This window comes from Pelodiscus sinensis, chromosome 1 (assembly GCF_052426305.1).
Source record: "Pelodiscus sinensis isolate ZL-2025 chromosome 1, ASM5242630v1, whole genome shotgun sequence".
Lineage (NCBI taxonomy): Eukaryota > Metazoa > Chordata > Testudines > Trionychidae > Pelodiscus > Pelodiscus sinensis.
Window position 1 is genome coordinate 88,078,842 of NC_143052.1, and position 13,124 is coordinate 88,091,965.

Here is a 13,124-nt window from a genome sequence, read left to right on the forward strand (position 1 = left end):
GAAAGTCTCATTGACCTACAGAGTGATATAATAGCTCAAGCTAGATTCAAACATGGCAAACATAATTTATGGATAAGCAGTGAAATGGCTAGGAAGTTTCCACTGCTCTGGGACAAAGCAAAGTTGTATTTTATTGCTTTTCCCACTTCTTATCTTGTTGAATCTGACTTTAGTCAGGTGGTTTAACTACTATCAAAAGCTCGTAACCGCCTTGATATTGTGAATAGAAGTGACCTTCATTTGTAACTAACAATGCTACAGCCAGATATTGAAAAACTTGTAAATTTGCAATAGTCACAAGGATCACACTGAATAAAGTGCCAATTATCAGAATATTTTTGTTAGCAGGCCTTATGCTGCTACTATACATTTTATGTCTTTAAGAATTTTCTTTGCTACTTAGAAATAATGTACTGATTACTAGCATATGTATAATATAAATAGAGTGCATATGGTAAATTATGTACCTTTTTCCAACTAACAGCAACTATGAGGGGGGCCACAGAGGTAAATGAGGCTCAGAAGGGGCCATGAGCAAAAAAAGGTTGAGAAACACTGTACTAGAATATCAAAAGAATGGAGTTACTTATCAAGTGTAGGACCACTGTTAATGAGGTTTTTAAGGTGCCACAGGGACTCCTCGTTCCTTCTAATTTAAAACACAACCATTTAAAATGTTCTGTTCCCATAAGATTTAACCTTTTTCAAATAACAAAGCAATAGACTTCTCTAAACTTCATGGCTGGAAGTTTTCTGCACATATTGACCCCCCAAAGCAGCACCAATGACAGAATTCAGATGCCCATGTTCCAGAAGTATAGGACTTTACTACTAGAACTAAAAATGAATATCTGTTAGATATCTGCATGACGGGACTGGTGGCACACAGCTGAGCAGCTCTGATCCTACTCTCTGGACAGCAGAGGTGTTAACCATTTTACAGTATTATGCCCTTTTTTCCTAAGCAAGGCCACAATGAGCTGTGGAAGCAGCCATTATTCTCCCTGCTCCCAGTCCCACAGCACAGCATATTTTGTTTGACAAACTGATATAAGCCATATGAGCAAAAGCGTTTTGCTTGTGTAAAGTACACTTATGGGAGGAGGGTTAAACCTACATAGTCATAGTTTGCTATGCCAACAAACTTTTGTGATGTAGACTAGACGTGAGCTTGAGAATGTACTGCACAGTGTGTGCGAAACAACAACAAATGTTGCCAACAAGACCAAGCACAAAGCAGCTGAAATTGCTTCACTGTTCATTAGGATAAGGGGGTTACTAGACCTGTAACTATCCTCGCTGGGTTAAGGAAAATAGTCTCCTCTAGGCTACTGTGTTCATAGTAGGGATGTAAAAAAGTTACAAAATAGTGACCGTGTAACCGATTAAAATTCCATTGGTTACATACAAGAGTGCCATTTATGGGACTAGGGGGCAGTAGCTCCCCTATTGAGTTTGAACCCATGGATTTCATATTTGAGGTCTGCTTAAAGCTGCATGCCATGACTCGAGAGGCACTTTTTAAATGCAACAGAGTTTGAGCTGCTTGCAGCTTTGCCTGTGGGACAGGTTTTTTGTTATAAAAAGAGGGAGGAAGGGTGATTAAGAATAGCAAAAGGGTGGGCATTCAAACAATTGAATGGTTATTAGATCATAATGAAAACGCTGCCAGGAACTCCACTTAAAAGATGGGGGGGGGGAGAGTAGTAATGAGTGTTGTGTTGCAAGGATCTGCATTTGAACCAATGCTGTTAAGCTTCTCATAAATGTTCTTGAAAAAGGGGTAACAAGTGACTAATCCAAAGCTGACTGCAAAGAGTTACAAAGGGATCTCACAGAACTGGATGATTGGGCAATACAAAGGCAGATGGAATTCAGTGTTGAAAAGTGCAAAGTAATGCACATGGGAAAATATAATTCTAACTACAGCTACAAAAATGATGGGATCTGAAATAGCTATTACCACTCAAGAAAGAGATCTTGGCATCCTTGTGGATAGTTCCCTGAAAACATCTGTTCAATGTACAGTGGCAGTCTAAAAAACTAAAATGCTCCCAGTATTGGGAATCATTAGGAAAGGAATAGATAAGACAAAATATCATATTGCCTCTATATAAAGTGTTCATATCTTGAATTCTGTATGCAGATCTGATCACCCCATCTGAAAAAAGATATATTGTATCTGGAAAAGGTACAGAAAGGGCAACAGAAATATTTAGGGATAAGGAACAGCTTCCATATGAGGAGAGATTAACAAGACTGGGACTTTTCAGCTTGCAAAAGAAATGACTAAAGGGTAAGGGGATATGTTACAGGTCTAGAAAATCATGAATGGTGTGGAAAAATAGATTAAGAGAATGTTATTCATTCCTTCACTAACATAACACAAGAAACTGACCCAATGAAATTTATAGGCAGCAGATTTAAAACAAGCAAAATAGGCAACAGGGGATGGATCATGATAACTGCCTCTTCTGTATATTCCTTCTGAAGCACCTGGCATTGACCACTGTGGGGCTACGTCTAGACTGCAGGCTTCTTTCGGAAGAAGCTTTTCCGGAAGAGATCTTCCAGAAAAACTTCTTCCGAAAGACTGCGTCTGCACTGCCAAAGCGCATTGAAAAAGCAATCTTCTTTTTTAAAAGATAGCATCCACACTGAATGGACACTATCTCACATGTAAGTTGTGTTTACTATGGACAGAGTGGCTACCAGAGCATCTGTGCTTTTTCCTCTTTCCTCTTCTTTCGAAAGAACTCCCTCTTTCCCATCCACACACACCTTTTTCCGAAAGAGCTCTTTTGGAAAAAGGTTTCTTCCTTGTAGAAAGAGGTTTACCAATGTCAGAAAAAACCCTCTGTTCTTTCAATTTTTTTTTCATTTTTTAAAAAAATGTTTGTGAAAGAACACAATTGCAATGTGGACGTAAGTGAAGTTTTTTCGGGAAAACGGCCTTTTTTCTGAAGAAACTCTGTAGTGTAGAAATAGCCTTGGAAAATAGGAAACAGGGCTAGCAGGACCATTGGTCTGACCCAGTATGGCCCTTCTAATGTTCTTATATAGAGCTAAAATGTATCTGCCCCCTGATGTAACCCAATAGACTCCACTCCTCTTCCAGAACTGAGGTAGAGCCCAGGAATCCTAATGGGGTCTCTCTCTCTCCAGAGTTAGTAACAAAGTAAGAAATTTAATAATATTTTAAGGCTAACCAGTGTCTCTTTAGTGGCTTGCCACAAGATGTCAGAATATGTTAGTGTTAGAGCTGAGAGGGTATTTCTTTTATATAGGAATTAGATACAGTGCTCCTGTCAGATAACTCCTAAATTGTCAGCCAAAAAAGTAGAGTTTTCCAGTCCCTTAGTAACCCCTGTATAAAGATGATATGGGTGGGGGAGCAGATGGGGTTGCTCCCCCCCTCATTTGGTGCTTGGCTTGTATTGAGAATGCTCAGTAACTCTGCTGAAGCCTCTGTCCTCAGTCCTTTCTCCTCATGCTCTCACTCTCTTCCTCCCACACACACATCATGGCATGCACAGGTCGCCCTCCCCCCCTCCAAAAATCTGAAATGGTGCCCCTGGTACACACTTAAATGCTCTCAGCGCCACTGACCTCGTGGGACTCAGCCAGGAGTCTACAGGAGTTCAACTGGTAACAGAAATGGTTAAACTCTTACATCCCTATTTCATAGGCAAAAATAATGTGTTGCCAGTCATGCTTGTTCAGTCATGTCAGTTCACCATGGACTTTGCCAACTTTGCTTGTCTAAAGGCTGGCCAGAGGGTTCATTAGAACCGGACTAATTTCTCATTACTAATTCATCCAGAAAATGCACCCTTTCTTGTCTCAAGTTATTTGGACTATGCTAGATGCCTAACGAAAGGAAATATAAACACAATCCCTCCATGGAGGCATGTACAGCCCCAATTCAATGCAACACGATGGGTATGGCCTGTAAACAGAGCACAGTTGAGATAAGGGATAAAATTCTATTAGCTCAATCTCAACAAACTTTACTGAATGATCCTGTCTCTACTCAAGAATTGACACTGGTGTTACTATAATGATTGCTTGCCACTGAGGACAGCTTCTCTGGTGTAGGCAACTGGTTACGTGTGTGCGCTCTAGTCAGTCAGGGACTAGGATCTCCATAAGAGTTCATTTTTAAAAGTACACTAGACTTAGCAAATAAACTGATTGGCTGAAAGTGTATTTTATTTATTCCTTATTTGTTACAAACATGAGGGTTCACTTATCCAGCAAACTGCCTGCCTAGCAGTCATCCCATTCAGTGTGGAACTAGATAGAGTCACTAGCTATTTAAAGGGGAGGAAGGGCAGTGATTCCCCTAGGAGGATGACTGCTCTCATTCAAAGCCAGGAATAGTCTGATTTTTTTTTTCTGCACTTCAGGAAAAGCGAACACACAATGTTCATTTGATGGGATCGTTTCCTGAATACGCTTGGTGCTGTGCTGTCCCCAGGTCACTTTCCAGTGTGTCACATCCTTCTTGACAAGGGGGGCAGGAAACGACAAACTCCCACTATGAGGCAAAGCATTCCCACTGCAGCAATTGGTTCGTGGGAACTATAAATCAGGCTCATCCAAAAACAGCAGAACATTTGTCTTTGGTGAAATTGTCTGGAAACAAAAGGTAAGTTGGAGATATTATTCCTCTGAACCCCTTTAGCACTCTTGATTAAAAAAAAAGTGTTTCTGGACACTTCTGCTCTGTTTCAGCCACTTTTCCCTATTATTAATTAATTAATTAATTACCTTTAAAAACTTGTGTGGGAGGAAAGGGGGAATTCTGTTCTCTGTGTAAATCTGGGAATTAGGGAGGGGCATATTTAAATTATTATTTTACTAGTTATATCTGTGTTACTGCAGTTTTCTTTTCAGAAAAATATTCATTTTCTCCAGAAGAAAATCAGTAGCACTAATGATTAAGGGGCTACCAGAAGTGATTGCTTAATTATTATGATCGTTATCAGTTATTTATTATTCACTTGTAATGTGCTTACGATTTTGATTACGTTCTGTGCAAATGTTTAGCTCAGTGCTTATCTGTAGCAGTTTAGGAGACAGGAATGGTGGTTGAGAAAAGTGTGAATGAGTTGATTTGGTTGCCTGTGTCTAGAGTTGGGGTGAGTTAGGAGCCCTGCCACAGAAATCTTTCATCCTTTAGCATGCCAGTGGCTGTCTTTCTTTTGACATAAAGTTGTATTAGAAAGAAGATAACTTCTAAGGGTTTATCTACACTGTAGGGTAGGTGTGATGCCTGAGATTCACCTCTCTGGTACCTGCCCTCCCTTGAAATAGCATCCAAGGCCTTGAGCCAATCCTCAAATAAAACTCCTAAGACTGACTAGCTGAGTATGCGACTGGTTTTGAGAAAACCCCTCTTGTTGTATTTCCCAATAGGGCCATGGAGAGAAACGCACTAACCTTTCCTCCAACACTCGACCCTACTCGCCACTTCCAAATGTTGCTGCTGAATCAGAGAAGTAGACTGCATGACCAGATCAGGAATCTTCGTGAGATTGCACGTAACATCAACAAGCTACGCAGACGATCGCTGATTGCAAATATCACTGGGAGCTCTCTAAGCGCAGTGGGAGCAATCACAGCCATTGTGGGACTCTCCTTGAGCCCTGCCACTTTAGGGGCATCTCTCTTAGCTTCTGCTGTGGGGCTGGGTGTAGCCTCTGCCGGAGGGGCTGTCAGTGTCACTTCCGATCTCTCCTTAGTGCTCTCTAACTCCAGGGAACTGAGAAGGGTGCAGGAGATCACCGTGAACTGTCAGAACCAGATAAGGGAAATCCTGAGTTGTCTGGAATTCCTCCACCGTGGACAGGGCCCAATGGACCCCATGTTGCTCCAATCAGAAAAAAATGCTTCCATCTCACTGTACAATTCCCTCTGCTTCATGGTATTCTATGGTTCACGCAACTTCCTTGTGCCGGAGTACACAAGGGAGGTCACAAAGGTGAGTCAAGCTGTGCTGAAGGCAAAAATCCAGAAGCTGGCTGAAAACCTTGAATCCTGTACCAGAGCAATGGATGAAGTCTGTGAACTCTTGGAGTCCAGAGCAGAACTGTCTTCCAACACAACAAACTCCAACTCAGGTTCTAAGATCATTGTCAAGCCCCAGAGATCCTCCAGCTGAAACAGCACTTTGCACCAAAACTAACAGTGTGGTCAGAGATACTGTATTTATTCACTATGTTTATCACTATTGTTATTTTTATAAGCATTTGTGGAACCCATCCCTGCAGGTGAGAAAAAGTTACAAGGTTTTTATTTCAATATGTTCCTAAAAGGGAGCTTATGCTTTTACCTCCCTGCAGCACTGGACTAAATGTAGAGGTTATGATGGAGATGTAGCCTGTAAGCTAAATAACAGGAATGACTCCAGAGCCTGCATTTAATGGAAAACCAATAGGATAGATGTTGGATTAAAGGCTTCTGCCCAAATTTCTCTGACTCCCATCCTGATTTAGAGAGGGATGGGTCTGGTGTTAGACCAAAAGACTTCTTGACTGATTTTGCTCCCTCATGGTAAATAACCTATGAATTCTTCTCAGAGAGGCAAAATGAGATCTATCGTAACATATAGCACCCACAAATGTCCTACTGATGCAGTCAGACGTGGGACAAACTAAATTCACTAGATGGCAGTACAGCACACAGAACATGTCAGCAAGAAATATGTCCCAAGCCTAAAAGTACTCTGTCCTTTTTAAAGGGGTGTTTTCCTTACCAAGTGCTGTGGGGTATAGTGGAAATTGTGACATTTTTCCTATTTATTTGTATAGAGTTATTTTAAACTTTTAAAAATGTATTTGAAGAAGAACAAATGTTTAAGCACATAGCAAAAGCAATGGCTGTATCCAGAGGGACGCATTCCACAGGGCAAAGCAAGTCAATGCTGGTGTCTGATGGAAAGTCTCCTATTCTCTCACCAGCCTGTGCAACACCTTGTCCAAAGGGGAGAGCATTGTCTGAATTCAAACAGATACAAAACATTGTAGATTGAAGGAAATCAAGTACAGCTCTCAGGATGGGAGGGAGAAAAGGATGGGAAGGGAAAAGGGGGAAGAGGAGAGCTCTCCTCTTGAAACACATAGAGGAAAGCGATAATTCCGTATGCTAAGAGGAGAGTCCAGTTGTGAGAGGTGGCATGGGAGTCAATTAGAGATGTCAATAGTTAGGTCTCTTGGGGTACCAGTGGAAATGCTCAGGTGATTTTCTGCATACCAAGTGTGATGGTGACACTAAGGGTACGTCTAGGCTACAGGCTTTTGTCGACAGAAGTTTTGTCGACAGATACTGTCGACAAAGCTTCTGTCGACAAAGAGCGTCTAGACTACATCCAGTTCTGTCGACAAAGCAAGCCGCTTTGTCGACATGACAGTGTAGACGCAAAGGACAGTGTAGATGCAATAACGCCTTCTGTCGACAGAACTCTGTTGACAAAAGGCATTATTCCTCATAGAATAAGGTTTACTGCCGTTGACAAAACTGCTGAGTTCTGTCGACATTCTGTCGACAGAACTCAGCAGCAGTGTAGACGCAGGTATAGTTTTGTTAACAAAAGTCCACTTTTGTCGACAAAAGTCCACTTTTGTAGACAAAACCCTGTAGTCTAGACACACCCCAGGTGTCTCATGAGACAGCAATAGTGAGTGCTGTGTGGGAGTCTGCAGTTGGGATCAATATTGGTACGCACAACAGAGTGCTGTGTAGAGGAAAAGGGTGGTCCAGTTTTATGGGCATGAGCCTAGCACTTAAGAGACTTTGCTCCAGTCCAGATTTCTTCTGTGACCTCGGGCGAGTCACTTAGTCCCTCTGGGTATCAGTTTCCTAACTGTAACATAGGGATAATAGTACCCTCTCCACCCCCCAGCCACTCAGTACTTTACATATTGTGTGTGAAGTGATAACACACTGTGGTAGTGAGGGCCATATTAGTAACTATGATAGGCATAGGAGAGAGGACCTGGAAGCTAGCTTTACATTAGCAGGAAAAAGGCTTAGGTCTAGATACAATTCCAGGACCACATTCAGAACTAGTTAAACACAAGAAACTTCTGAATCTCAGTGCAGGGATGAAAAATTTACCTAAAGAAGAGGATTTAAATGTCGGAAGCGCTGATGAAACTCTTGGGGAAAGAAAAGCCTAGCCAGAGTAGCAAAGTTTGAATCTTTGTCCTTATTTTCTGTCTCTCCCGTGTTCTTGAAATACGATTTTAAAAAAAACCAAATGCAGCTGTCAATGAGAATGTCTCACATCAAGAATGATTGCCACAAATGAGTAATGACTCTGATGAGATGCTGATTCAATTAAATGAATATGAAGCTGTTTTGTATCAGCACATATATGGATATGAGACACTGTAAATAAAGACCCAAAACTAGCTTTATTGAGAATGTTTGGAGTGAGAGGCGTGAATGATGAGCTTACTGTATGTGATCTCAAACATCAGTCCAGCATATCCAGACCATGTAAGTAATGGTGTGTATAAATGTGTGCACATATCCACTTGTGTGAGTACCCATCCACATACACGAGTACTGTTTGTGCATATCTCTGTGTTCATTAAAATGGCCTTGGTGGATTGTGTGTGAACAAAAGTGTTTTTCTTTGTATGGCTACAGACATATTGTGTGATTTATAACATCGCTCTAGCAAAGCAATATCCCACAAATAACTCCTGGACCTACAGCAACATGCAATTCAACCCTGAGAGCACAGGAAGATTAGCTAGAAGAGACCACACTGGTCACAGCTTTGCCCTTTCAGTATTAAACTTGAGTGGTCTTTGTTTCATGGCAAATAAATAATTGAAAAACAGTTTCCAACTCATTTCATTATTTAGATGGCAATAATAATATAAATTGCTTCTTTTACTGTCCTCCCCTTCCCCTTCCAATTTCCCAGAAATATAGTTTCCATTAGGATTTGGTTTCTTCCTGTTGTGGTGTGCATGTGCACATGCAGCTACATAGGTCTGGGGTGTCTAACTAGGTCTCAAAGCCATACCCAACCCTAGCTGGAGTTTGATAATTATGTGATGGACTATTCAAGCACTAGCGGGACACACACCTTCCCCCAGCGGCAGAAAATATCTAACACTAAATACTCATGCTTTTACATGTCGTTTAGCCCCATTCATCCTCAGTAATCCCAAAATGATTTACAAACAACTTTACCTACAGTACCAATAAACATTGAAAGTGACAGGCATTTAAGTACACATAACAACTACCCAATACATTAGGACAAGAAGTGAACTTTTATTAAAACACATCTTCAGGCAGCCTAAAATTACATTAGCTGGAATTTGGCCGAGACACCAGATCTAACATTCCTACTCCGAGGGAACCTTTAATAGCTACTTAGTGATCTGGTACTTGGTTTCACTTCTCTGCCAAACACAACACCTGCAGCAGTAAAAGGTCTCATAAGGACAGTGAGTTCACTCTATCAAAGGGAAGAGTGACTTCCTATTATATCATCAACTCCATTTCCTGCACCATCCTAGCTTTTCCTTTGAGGTCTCCCATCTAAGTACTGACAGACCTAACATGACTTATTTCTAACGTATGGTGTAAGCTCACAGCCTAAGATGATGCAGCTGCTGGCCAACTTTTTAAGAGTCTAGTATTAACTGTGTCCTCCAGTACTTTTTGCCCCTGAACACTGTGGGAAGTTGTAGTTCCATTCTCGATGGCGTCCTGTATATTGTTTCAGGGCTTCCTCTTCTTTCTATGTCACAAAAAGTTTATTTGAATTTCCCCTCACTTTCCTCATTGTTCTAAGAGTACAGGAAACAGCACATTGACAGATGCTCAGTTATGTCACCAGTTTCACAGTTCCACCCAACCAAGATTTCCAGACGAAGAGAGTGCTCATAAGAAGCACACTCACAAGTCCACTGATATCAGAATTACTGTACTAGTCTAATACAAATTCTATGATAGTAAACATTTCTTCCAAGTCAGTGAATGATATGCAGCACCCCTAAATCGAGCTGTACACTTGTTTGTGTATGCACATGCATTGTACCCATGGGTCTGTGGGACTAGACTAGGTGTTGTGAACCTTTTTTGGGTCACGATCCACTGATCCACAGAAAAATCAGCCGGGGGCCACACACAAATGAGAAGCAAAACAAAACAACAAAAATCTTCACTGATGTGGCATCCATCTGAGAAGAAAGACGCTCCCCACATTCCCCTCCCACACCACAGCCTAGGGGGGCTCTGCCTAGTAGATTCTGAGTGTTCCAACTCTGTGGTGGGGCAGCAGGAGGAGGGGAGAGGAGCCTGGAGCACCAGCGTATGCTCCTCAATGCAAGGGGGTGGGGCCTGAGCCTCAGGGACAGGATCCAGGCAAGCTGTGGGCTACATGCAGCTCCTGGGCCTGAGGTTCCCCACCCCTGGAACAGACACACAATACTTGTCCAGGCTGTTGCTACTACAGATCCATTTCCTCTTACATTATGCCTCTGACTTCACATAACCAGAGTCATATGACTGAAACTTTAAAATAACTTCTACCTTCCAGACAGCCACATTTGCTTCACTACTTGTGCCACCAGTGGATGTTTATAATACGGCAGACTAAAATCAATAGTACAGATCAGGGAATTCTTGATCTTTTGCATAGCATAGAGCACAACTTAATGGAAGGGTTGTTGCATTGAGACGCTCCCTTCCCATTCGTGATTGCATGGACCCATCTCGCAGCTATCTCATCTCTCTGGCACATCAACAATAGTTTAAAAAAAAAAAAACAATATTGGAAAGTCTATAAAATAATCCAAAGAAGGCTGGATGAAAAAATCCAGTTTTTGACAGAAAATTCAGTATTTGATTAAACAAAACTTATCTCCAAAACGTGTCCCTTTTCTGCTGAAAAAAAAATTTTTCGCTGAAAAATTAAACACCCCAAAATCAAAATATTTCACCCAAAACCTGAAATATTTAGTTCTGGAACTGTTGACATGGTACTTTATAGTAGTTAGAGTGTTACTTGCTTCAGAGACCCATTCTCCTCTATGAGGCAGACTCTCCAGCTGGACTAAATCTCATAGGGTACGTCTAGACTACATGGCTCCATTGACGGAGCCATGTAGATTTGTTTGTTCGGCAAAGGGAAATGAAGCCGCGATTTAAATAATCGCGGCTCATTTAAATTTAAATGGCTGCAGCGCTCTGCCGATCAGCTGTTTGTCGGCAGATCAGGCAGTCTAAACACTTCCCTGCTGACATGAAAGCCCTTTATCAACCTCCCCGGTAAACCTCATCCTACGAGGCATAACGGGGAGGTCGATAAAGGGCTTTCAGGACGGCACGGGAGCGTCCAGACCATCAACGGAGCCGTGTAGTTTAGACACACCCATATTGTAATGCATCATGGCCAGGGACTCCCATGAAAAACCACATCACCTCATTAAGAAGGGACATGATGATCCAACATGGCAGATGTTGTCTGATCAGGAAGTCCAGCCAATAGATGAGAATGGGAGTGTTAGGCACCTGAACTACACAACTCTCCTGAGGCAGCAGGATTTCTAAACCAAATATTTTGGTTTTCAATTTTCCAGGAAAAAAATAAAAATTATGAATGGAAGATTGAAAGATTTTTCCTTTATTGTTAACATTTTCCACATAAGCAAAAGATTTCAACCAGCACAAAAGTTTAATTTGATTTAACACCTGGGAACAAGGAAGAGCGAGGCCTGTCCACAAGCCAGCTTTCTGCAGATTATGAGATAGCACTCACATGAATACCAGTGCTCTACAGCAGGGGTGGGGACCTTTTTTTGGATGAGGGCCACTGACCCACAGAAAAAATAGTCAGGGGCTGCACACAAGTGAGAAGCAAAAATACCCACCTCACTGACATGGGCTCTGACTAAGAAGGAGAAAGACACTCTCCACATTCCCCTCACACAGCAGAGCCTAGTGGAGCCCAGGCTTTTAGATGTGTTCTCCAGCCCCAGAGGGGGACAAGTGGGGGGTTGGAGTGCCAACGCGGGATCCCCAATTCTGGGGGGAGCCAGGCAAGCCAGGGGCCGCATCCAGCCCCCAGGCCTTAGATTCCCCACCCCTGCTCTACAGCCTGGGTTTTGGGAGCTGCTGATTTAAATACATTTGTTCTCTTTGAGAAATGTGAATTTTTTATGCAATTGTGACCCAAGAACTTATTAATCCCAACTGACAAGGGCATTTACTGAACTGTCCTGAATATGAGCTGTATATTCTGGTTCAGAGAATGTCAAGTGAGGTTTCAAATGGAAGCCAGAGTACCACTAGTTATTAACATTGTTATGAAAGGCAAGTACAGACACTTTGTAAGGAATTATGTATATATATTGAAAATACGATTTAAAGCCAGTATTAAGGCAGAGATCACAAACAGCTTTTCCAAACAAATGATGTTTATTCACCTGCTTCCATCTAGATGTAAATTAACTTTTTTAAACTAACACAATGGACATTATTTACATACAAAATCAATAGAAAGATGTGATATCATCAGGGCAGCAGCACACAAGAAAACCAAATCCCAGAGAGTTATACTGTCTCTGAGTACAGACAATGAACTTTGGGGATAGACACAGAATGCAAAGATGACACCCCCCTGTTCAGAATCTAGGAAATAAATGGGCAGTTCAGCATCTCAACCAGTCTTGGTTGGAAATGCTACAAACTTCGGGAGAGACAAAACTTATTTAGCTAGGAAGTTAGCCTGTTTAGTCTCTAGCGAGCATGTGATATTTTTGTTTTATATCTAACCTTTTGTTTCCATTAGCCTTATTTATTATCTCTTGACTTGAGACGCGTGGCGTATGCTGCGCATATGCAAACTACCATTACTCCTCATTGTAGGAGGAGTAATGGTAGTTCAAATTAGGAGCTTTAATTCGAACTACCTAGTCCGTGCCTTGTGTAGCCGCGGGCAGATAGTTCGAACTACGGGGCATTTAAAAATGGCGGCGCCCGGGAACATGCAAATAAAGCCCGGGATATTTAAATCCCGGGCTTCATTTGCAAGTTCGAATGCCTACATTAGCCACCCTAGTTCGAACTAGGGAGGCAGTGTAGACAGACCC

General features: G+C 41.9%; 1 protein-coding gene across 1 annotated transcript; it reads left to right on the forward strand.

The window, feature by feature from the left end:
- The first annotated feature begins 4,447 nt into the window (after positions 1-4,447).
- On the forward strand, positions 4,448-9,871 carry APOLD1 (apolipoprotein L domain containing 1). Its single transcript, XM_006110404.5, has 2 exons — positions 4,448-4,651; positions 5,422-9,871. Exon 2 carries the CDS (start codon positions 5,426-5,428, stop codon positions 6,164-6,166), a length of 741 nt encoding a protein of 246 aa, XP_006110466.3. The 5' UTR covers positions 4,448-4,651; positions 5,422-5,425; the 3' UTR covers positions 6,167-9,871.
- The last annotated feature ends 3,253 nt before the right edge of the window (positions 9,872-13,124 follow it).